Source organism: Littorina saxatilis, linkage group LG2 (genome assembly GCF_037325665.1).
Source record: "Littorina saxatilis isolate snail1 linkage group LG2, US_GU_Lsax_2.0, whole genome shotgun sequence".
NCBI lineage: Eukaryota > Metazoa > Mollusca > Gastropoda > Littorinimorpha > Littorinidae > Littorina > Littorina saxatilis.
This window is the reverse complement of record NC_090246.1, coordinates 68,454,016-68,464,107: the sequence shown is the minus strand read 5'-3', so window position 1 is coordinate 68,464,107 and position 10,092 is coordinate 68,454,016. Positions and strand designations below refer to the sequence as shown.

General features: G+C 44.4%; 1 protein-coding gene across 1 annotated transcript in view; it reads left to right on the top strand.

Annotated features, from left to right (window-relative positions):
- The window catches only part of LOC138953855 (uncharacterized), an 18,431-nt gene extending 8,778 nt beyond the window's left edge, over positions 1-9,653 (top strand). The window contains exon 3 of the mRNA XM_070325816.1: positions 9,555-9,653. Coding sequence (XP_070181917.1) covers positions 9,555-9,653 — 99 coding nt within the window. The remainder of the gene's footprint in view (positions 1-9,554) is intronic.
- Positions 9,654-10,092: the final 439 nt, after the last annotated feature.

Below are 10,092 nucleotides of genomic sequence, written 5' to 3'. Positions count from 1 at the left end.
TTGTGTAGGCCTCTGACGTCACATATGGCTCACAGAAGGGAAATCCAATGTCCAATCGATACATAGTTATTTGTAATCATCCTGGCATCGAATACTTGCAAAAAAGTGCGACCTTGAATGTCACGATCACACATCATGCTGTTTGTGTTAGCTGTGCTTTTCGCTGCATTCACCGAATCAGTGAATGCAGCGATCATGCAGGTTCAGTGATTTCTTCTTCTCCTTCTTCTTCTTCTTCCATTAGATTTGCAAGCATTCTTGAGTTCAAAAGACGAGAAAGGGAGCTTGATAATGACAGGGGGAGGTCGGATAATTTTGGATGACATTTATCTAAATTATTACTAGCATAAGAGGTGGTGTGGGAGTGTGGTCTTGTTTACAGTAACTTTTGAACACTAAATGTTCAAAAAAGCATTCTTGAACACTTATAAGTGCGTAAAATTGGTAACATTCAGTTGACGCTTATAAGTGTTCAATAATGAACACTTTTGGACACTTCTTGACACTTATGAACACCTACAACTGACACTTTTTAACACATGTTAACACTTAGAACTGAACACTAATTGACGCTTTCGAACACTTTTGGACACTTCCAGTTCAAATGCTGAACACATACAACATGAACACTTTTGGACGCGTCAAGACGTGCGTAAAATTGGTAACAGGAAAAGTTTTCAAAAACTGAACACTTTTGTTTAGAGTGTAGACAGACGGCCGAACATACTGAAAACAATACATGTAGTTCCCACCCATTGCCCCGAGGACAAACACTCGGAACATTGTAAAGAATGGAGGGAAATGGGAAAGGCGCTTGTTAGTATTTCATCAACACGGCAGCAGTCGCGCGCGGTCCTGGACGGCTATACGTACAACCCTCCCAACAACTGAAGTGCAACAGACTACAATGCTTTCTGATCGATCCCTGCTTTAATTGTACCGAAATCTGTCAACAGGGAGAACAGGCAAACAGTCGCCTGCCACGGCACAACCATTTCTCCACACTTCACCTTTTTGTGTGGCCTATTTGTATTGACCGAACTTCGTCATCGGCTGATGACGCACTGTCAGTCTGTTGTTCCCTGCAAATTTTGCCACTTAGCGTTTCGTGAGGTAATGAAGATTGGTACACAGATTCACTTGCACATGTGCGCACACACACACACACACACACACACACACACACACACACACACACACACACACACACACACACACACACACACACATATAATTATATATATATATATATATACATGTATATATATATATATACACGCGCACGCACGGAAGCACACACACACACTGGCATACACACACACGCACACACACACATACACACACATACACACACACGCTCGAACGCACGCGCACACACACACACATAGGCAGAGAGAGAGAGAGAGAGAGAGAGAGACAGAGACACAGAGAGAGAGAGAGAGAGGGTGAAGGAGGGAGAGAGGGAGGGGGAGAGTTAACACCACCATAACCCTTATCAAAGGTGGAAATGCAAGAATTGAAGATACAGACAGACGGAGCTGGAAAACAATACAAACAGACCAACAGACATATAACCAGACAGGCAGGCAGGCAGGCAGGCAGGCAGGCAGACAGACAGGCAAACAGACAGACAGACAGACAGACAGACAGACAGACATAATAAAAACACATGAGCAACCACCGAACACCCAATTAACACTACCTTCGGAAAACACACACGCGAACACACACACACACACACATACACACACACACACACACACACACACACACTTGATATCACTTCCTCCATCTCAATCCCCCCCTACACACACACACACACACACACACCTCAACTGCACCGGCTGGCAGTCAAGTAAAACACACAGCAGTGATGAAATACAATATTGATGGAAACTGGCCTACAGGGCTAGGATGGCTGGCACCTGGATCTATACTCTGAGACCCCGTTCTGCTTCGCTGCACTCACTGCCGTGAGAAAAACGGTCTGAGAGTGAGAGACGATTCCTGCCATCGAATGAAGGCAAAAGACAATAGCGAACAATAGTTTTAGTGAAAAATAGTGAACAATAGTTTCTATACTGTTAAGGGAAGCAAGGGACGAAGGCTTGGCAGCATTGTGTGAACGTGTCACGCTTTGCACGTGCAGATTGTCGAAAGCCTCGATCGGTGTTTGCCTGCAGGGAGTTTATGCTGCTGCCGAAGTACCTGTATCATTTGTAATTCTTGCCTTTTGTCCTCAATGGAAATCGCTTTTGGCACTGATCGTTGTGTTTAAAAAAAAGAAGGAATTGTTCTCTTCTGATGGATCATAATTTCAAATTTAGCGTTTAAATGGAAGATTGTGTGATTCTAAGCAGTGCAATTAAGGCGCCTTTTTCTGTTGGGCTTCCACTTAGCTCCTCAGGGCGATTGTGAAATATTGGTGCGGACTTAAACCACGCAGAAGAACGGAATAGCACTGAATTTAGTTGCAGGTATATATAAGTATAACGACTATGGCACTATACAAGAACCTCAAATCCAGCAACTTAAATTCATGTACATCATTTATACAGATGACACATCAAAAAACTTTAACTAATACTTGTTTTTAAATTACAGGATACATCTTTTTATATTTAGTCAAGTTTTGACTAAATATTTTAACATCGAGGGGGAATCGAAACGAGGGTCGTGGTGTATGTGCGTGCGTGTGTGTGTGTGTGTGTGTGTGTGTGTGTAGAGCGATTCAGGCTAAACTACTGGACCGATCTTTATGAAATTTGACATGAGAGTTCCTGGGTATGAAATCCCCGAATGTTTTTTTCATTTTTTTGATAAATGTCTTTGATGACGTCATATCCGGCTTTTCGTGAAAGTTGAGGCGGCACTGTCACGCCCTCATTTTTCAACCAAATTGGTTGAAATTTTGGTCAAGTAATCTTCGACGAAGCCCGGACTTCGGTATTGCATTTCAGCTTGGTGGCTTAAAAATTAATTAATGACTTTGGTCATTAAAAATCTGAAAATTGTAAAAAAAAATAAAATTTTATAAAACGATCCAAATTTACGTTTATCTTATTCTCCATCATTTGCTGATTCCAAAAACATATAAATATGTTATATTCGGATTAAAAACAAGCTCTGAAAATTAAATATATAAAAATTATTATCAAATTTATTTTTTCGAAATCAATTTAAAAACACTTTCATCTTATTCCTTGTCGGTTCCTGATTCCAAACATATATAGATATGATATGTTTGGATTAAAAACACGCTCAGAAAGTTAAAACGAAGAGAGGTACAGAAAAGCGTGCTATCCTTCTCAGCGCAACGAATACCCCGCTCTTCTTGTCAATTCCACGTGCACTGCCTTTGCCACGGGCGGTGGAGTGACGATGCTACGAGTATACGGTCTTGCTGCGTTGCGTTGCGTTCAGTTTCATTCTGTGAGTTCGACAGCTACTTGACTAAATATTGTATTTTCGCCTTACGCGACTTGTTAACTTTGATAAACCCCGCAATATACGTTGGCAGGTTCATACCGAACGATACTGAACCGAACAGCGATCGAGTTTGTCAGTACCAATGAACCCGACTGATCAAGTCATCCTGGGAGATACGACGTTCTTGAGGACTTCGTTGAAAAGTTTGACAAACACACTCAGACTTTGCCCCTGTAAGCAGTGTCTCAAGGAGCTTTTTTTCGGACTCAGTGGGTCATCCAGACTTCTGTCCAAACAGACAGCCTGGTGAGATGTTCTATCTGGATCCGGAGAATATTCAGGATCACGTTGCTGTGTTTTAAATACGACCAAGTCAAAAATAGAATGGCACGTGAGTAGAAGAGGAAGGAATAGAAACACGTGTGGAATGCAACAAAAACTATGCCACAAATAGACGCGACAATAATTCCAAAGTCTTTGCAACATTTCAAGAGAAAACAAACTATGTCAGTACTTCAAATATCGAACGGCCAAAGAAGACTTGCAGTTACAGGTATCGAGAAAGTCGTGTTGGATTGGTCTGAGCTTGTCACAACACACAGGAGTTATAACACCTGCCTCCTTTACTGCCAACACCCCACCACCCCCACCCCTTCTCCTCCACCCCGACGCCCACCCAATACACATTGGCAATAGCAGTGCAGTACTGCATTGTTGCAAAGGGTGATTATTTGGCCACGGCAGCGGCACGCACGGTGACTATTTTGACGCGCGGACCATTCTTTGCCGTATTCACCAAGGGGCAGGCAGCTCTGCAAACAGCAGCAAGTAGGTTACGAGTGGCCCCGCCTGATTGACAAGCTTCACGATCGATACGCGGGCTCTGCAAAGTCTTTGGAGAGGCCCCGGAGAGGCCCCGGAGAGGCCTGGGCAGAAGAAAGCGCTTCGGCACAGACTCTGGCCTCGCCTGGGCTCAAACAAAGACTTGGCAAGCAGGCACTAATCTCCCTTCGCCGGCTTCCCCTGGGCTGGGCGGCCAGGACTTGTTTTGCTTCCATTTGAGACCACGGAGATTGACCCTGCTGAGTTCTGGCCCAGTTTTACTCCCTGTGTGTTTGTGACCCACTGAGAGTCATTGATGCTTGTCTCCTGTTTCTAGGTGCTCTCTGTCTGAACGGCTACTACGTGTTGGACTCAAAGTGCAGGGCATGGTGACATTGATGCGGTTTGGGGTTCCGTCGGTGGAACTGAGACAACAGAAGAGAAACTGCTGATCTTTCGAACATCAACCTTTCGTTTTTTGAAGATTCAAGGTTTATACGAAGCCATGTGTCCAAAACCCTTGACGATCTCCAAATGTTTTACTGATGTCTTCCGAGATGGTCAAGGTTACATGTGCGATCATAAACTTCATGCAAAAACGTCTTTCTTTGTTTAGATTGTTACTCGCTTCCTCGACACATTCAGCTCCGTGATCGCGCGCCCGCCTTCGATTTTCTTTTCTTTTCAGAATTCCTCTGGAGAAACCCAAACGATAACTCGGGCGTCAAGGAGATGTTCCCAAGGCGTTGAGGATTAAGTTGTTGCCATGGCGACAGTTATCCATGATTTTGGACCGAAAGACATTGTTTGAGCTGTGATTGCATGAATGTTTTTGAACCCACTTTTACTCTCCAAGTGGTGTTACCACGTCACCCAGCTTAATCGCATACCGTCTTTCAAACTTGTGAAGGCCTTCGTTAATTGAGCCCGAAATTGTCTCCTCGAAAACTTTGCAAAGTCTTTTTACAAAAACCAAGAATGGTAGGTCATGGGAACGTTTATTATTGACAAAACAGAACGTTACATTTACACTATCAATCAATCAATCAATATGAGGCTTATATCGCGCGTATTCCGAGGGTACAGTTCTAAGCGCAGGGATTTATTTATTTTTTTAAGTTTTATTTTTTATGCAATTTATATCGCGCATATATTCAAGGCGCAGGGATTTATTTATGCCGTGTGAGATGGATTTTTTTTGCACAATACATCACGCATTCACATCGGCCAGCAGATCGCAGCCATTTCGGCGCATATCCTACTTTTCACGGCCTATTATTCCAAGTCACGCGGGTATTTTAGTGGAAATGTTTATCTATGCCTATACAATTTTGCCAGGAAAGACCCTTTTGTCAATCGTGGGATCTTTAACGTGCACACCCCAATGTAGTGTACAACGAAGGGACCTCGGTTTTTGGTCTCATCCGAAAGACTAGCACTTGAACCCACCACCTAGGTTAGGAAAGGGGGGAGAAAATTGCTAACGCCCTGACCCAGGGTCGAACTCGCAACCTCTCGCTTCCGAGCGCAAGTGCGTTACCACTCGGCCACCCAGTCCACAATAATAAACGTTCGAATTACTTACCATTCTTGTTTGTTTTGATTGTGAATTTTGGAACGTTACAAGTCTATCTGATAATCTGTTTTGGGATTTTTACCAAAACTTCAATGTCAAAGCTTTGTGCAGCGAGCTTCGTGAAGTAGACTTCGCCCAATTGATATCAGGTTTGACAGCAGTTGTTTCGAAAGGATCCAGTGGCACCGGCTTGCAAGACGTGTGGAAATAGTCGGACTGTACACACAGACAACTCTTCAGCCGCTTCGCTTGGATAACGTGTGTAAATAAATGTATAGTTTTCTCTGAAAATAGTGTAACAGTTGTTGTTAAGTGACCACCTGAACAACGGCGTAGAAAGCGTGTCCAAACAACGAAAGTGTCAGCTAGGAGGTTACAGGTGAAGGATGCTGTTGCTGGGGAGTCATAGATATAGCTTGGACGCCTTGGCCATTGGGATGTAATTCTGGTCTAAGACTATTTGATTAACGACATAATTATGGTGTCAGTGTCAAATGACAGTGTCACAAAAGGTCAACATAGCCAGTTTCTAAATACGGCTCGTGTTTCAAGACAACCAAAATTGATGGATTTTCTTCAATTGTGCAACTGTTTAGATGTATAATTATGTATTCAAGTAGACAAACGTTCAAATGTTTGTTTGTTAGTTAGTTTGTTTGTTTGTTTAACGCCCAGCCGACCACGAAGGGCCATATCAGGGCGGTGCTACTTTGACATATAACGTGCGCCACACACAAGACAAAAGTCGCAGCACAGGCTGCATGTCTCACCCAGTCACATTATTCTGACACCGGACCAACCAGTCCTAGCACTAACCCCATAATGCCAGACGCCAGGCGCAGCAGCCACTAGATTGCCAATTTTAAAGTCTTAGGTATGACCCGACCGGGGTTCGAACCCACGACCTCCCGATCACGGGGCGGACGCCTTACCACTAGGCCAACCGTGCCGGTCCGTTCAAATGTAATTCGACCATACAACTGTTTGCTCTATGTGCAATGATTTAACCTTGAAAAGGCTAGAACAAGCTTCCAGCACGGGGACCATTTTCCTAAAGGCACCACACTAAGTTAAAGCCCCTGCGATTCTAGATAGGCATCTCACCACAATAATGCTCCACCTTACTCCACGAAACACGCTGCAACAACTTGTCGCAAGAGCTCCAGAACAGGAGGAGTGCAAGCAAGATATTGATATCTTCCCCTCCCGCAAGAACTGTGAAAGCAGGCCTTGCTTACAGAGCTCATTCACCAATGTCAGGGCGCATCCTGGTTGACACTTGAATAGACGGCCACAGTTCGATATGTGGACTCTGCTATTAGGCAAGCTCCGGATTCACGGGCGATCGGTGAACAGTTCAAACAAGGCTAAATCACATACACCGCCCTCCTACCTGAACTTAAGTTCCCCATTCTGATATATTATTTTAGCAAGTTATATTTGATATTCTTATTTGGCTAATAATTTGTTTTTTATGTTTCTAGTTACGTATTTATTTACTTATTCAGCCAGTTCTTTATTACATTATTTTGGCATTATCCAAAAGTCTGAAAAATATTTTACATAAATAAAAAGCAAATAAGCCTACAAAACCGCTCCACTCCAACTATATTTCGCGTACACTATGGCAACAACCCCAACAAAATCTTTACTTCCATCCCCATTTTGAAATATCGCAACAACAGACTTCCAGATCTATAACACGATCATATGTGTTCTCTGTTTGCATGTCTGTCCAGTGTCCTGTCCCCCCACAAAGCATATCAACTCTACCTGTCCCAAGATAGGCCAATTGGTTCTAAGAGGACGTTAAAACTAATTATCATCGGTGAACAGGTATAGGAACAGGCTAGAGAACTGACGCAGCGGCTCCCTCCCAGCCCAGGACATGTTTGGTGTAGGATGTTTGTGGTGGGTAAAGCCATTCAGAATGGGCGGGTAGGTCGTCCGACTTGTTGAATTACCCGATATTAGTAGTGTACTTTTGACTTATTTCGGAGTACGACTTTGTGGTGAGGTTTTGACAGATTAAGTGGATCGTAAACACTGTAAAATGTGTTAGAGTATGGAAACAGGGTTATAAGTCTGTGACACATTTTTTCTTCATGGCAGTGTCACACTTTTACGTTTTGTTTTACACTGCATGGTTTTCCTGTACGGAAATCAGCCAATATGACACAATGAAGTACACAAAGTAAAATGAGAAGAATGATGTCCAAAGGTTAATTGTTGCTTCTCTAAACAGGGTTGTAATTCATTGACACTTTCTTTTGTGAGTGAGTGTGTGTGTGTGTGTGTGTGTGTGTGTGTGTGTGTGTGTGTGTATGTGTGTGTGTATGTGCGTGCGTGCGTGCGTGTGTGTGTGTGTGTGTGTGTGTGTGTGTGTGCAAGACAATGTCGCCAAAGTGTCACACTTTTGTATTTTGTTTCATACCGTTTGTTATGAAAGGATGTCATTGCTGGCCCATATACTTTCACTAACACGATAGAATGCAGGAATAATCTGACACGCACCAGATCGATACCGCACCGAGAGACCTTATGTTGCGGGAGGCATTGTAAGCAGCACGCCATCTACTAAAGGCAGGCATTGTTAAGTGCTCACCACATGGCAGACTTTCAACCAACTTTCCTCAATGTTTATTTGGTGTGAAGTCTCCCTCAAGTCGCTGAGGCCAAGTCGACCAACGATTCCGACGATTTAGTCCAGATTTAGCAGCGACTTAAAGACTCCTCAGCAATTTAAACGTGATTTGCGGCAGATTTTTCAGTATTATCGCGCTTCCCAGCTGGGTTAGATCAGAACATCGAAGGCGATCAGACAATCCCGAATGTGCACGTCAGCGAGATCTGTTGCTTAAAACTAGTCTGCATGAGCGTTAGCGATGTTCACATGGGCAGCGATTTTAACTGACACGCTTCTGACAAAAGTCACGTGGTATTTGGGGGGGAAGTTGACTGTAAGTCTACCATGTGAACAGCACTTAAGCTGCTTATTATCTACTGGTGACTGCACGAACAAAAATGCTGGCTTTAATTCTATAATGTTTAGCCAAACAAAGGGGTGTCTATGGCTCCGTACCGGTTAGCACTGTCTCATTTAGGTCGTCATGAAAGATGTATGCGGTAAGAACGTAATCATGTATGCATGTAATCTACTTCCCTCCTGCCCTGACATGGTACATACTGACTGGTTATAGAACACAATCGCTTATGCAAGAGCACACACACATACAACCACTCATGCAAAAGGAAAACGCAAGCACGTACAAACCGTGCTGCAACAACAACAACAATAAACAAAATAAATGAACTGTACTTTAAAAATCCAGGCCACAAAAGCTAACGGCTGCACTGAGTTACTCAGTCTTTTGACAGTTTCAAAAAAGATCTAAGACACCAATTTACTCATCACACACACACACACACACACACACACACACACACACACACACACACACTCACACACATACACACATACACACACACACACACACACACACACACACACACACACACACACACACACACACACATGACAACACTGTACTTTCAGCAAAAATCCAGGTCGCAAAATGGGTGAGTTACTCTCCAGGCAGCTTCTCATGAAAGACCTTCGATACTACTCAACTGCTTCTTCACAAACATTTCGACAAGAACTTTACCCTCGCTCCGTTCAACAAAACCAACCCAACTCTGACAAACCTCTCCTCCTCCTCCTGCATAGCGGCGGCAGCAAGAAGCAGCAGAAGCAGCACAAGAGGAGCAGGCAGCAGGCAGTCTTTTCTGCAAGGGGAGGCGTAGCAGTGGGAAGGAGCTGAGCTGAAGCAGTAACCATGCAGGAAAAGCACGCCATTTTCCCCTCCGCCAGTATTGGCAGATGGGGCGGCGGTCGATGCAGGGTAAATAGGCGATTGGCAGCGGCATCGACAGTCGATAGTTTAGCCACAATAGGCGTCCATTGAGGCTCACAACTGCAAATCAGCACTTCATATTCCGGGACTCGCCCGCCGCCCGTTGCTGCCCGGCCTCTTGTGACCCTGATTGCTGGGGCCCGGCACCTGGGGATTGGGGGGACCGAGGGCCGGGGCTATTCGGAGCCCATGGACCTCGCGAAGGCAAACCCCTTCTTTAGCGGGCGGCCAATATAGTTTGGAGTAGGCTGAGGCCTGATTGCAGGGGCCTGGCACCTGGGGATTGGGGTACCAAAACCAGAACTAGTGTGAGCCCATGGACCTTGCGAAGTAGACCTCTTCTTTAGCGGG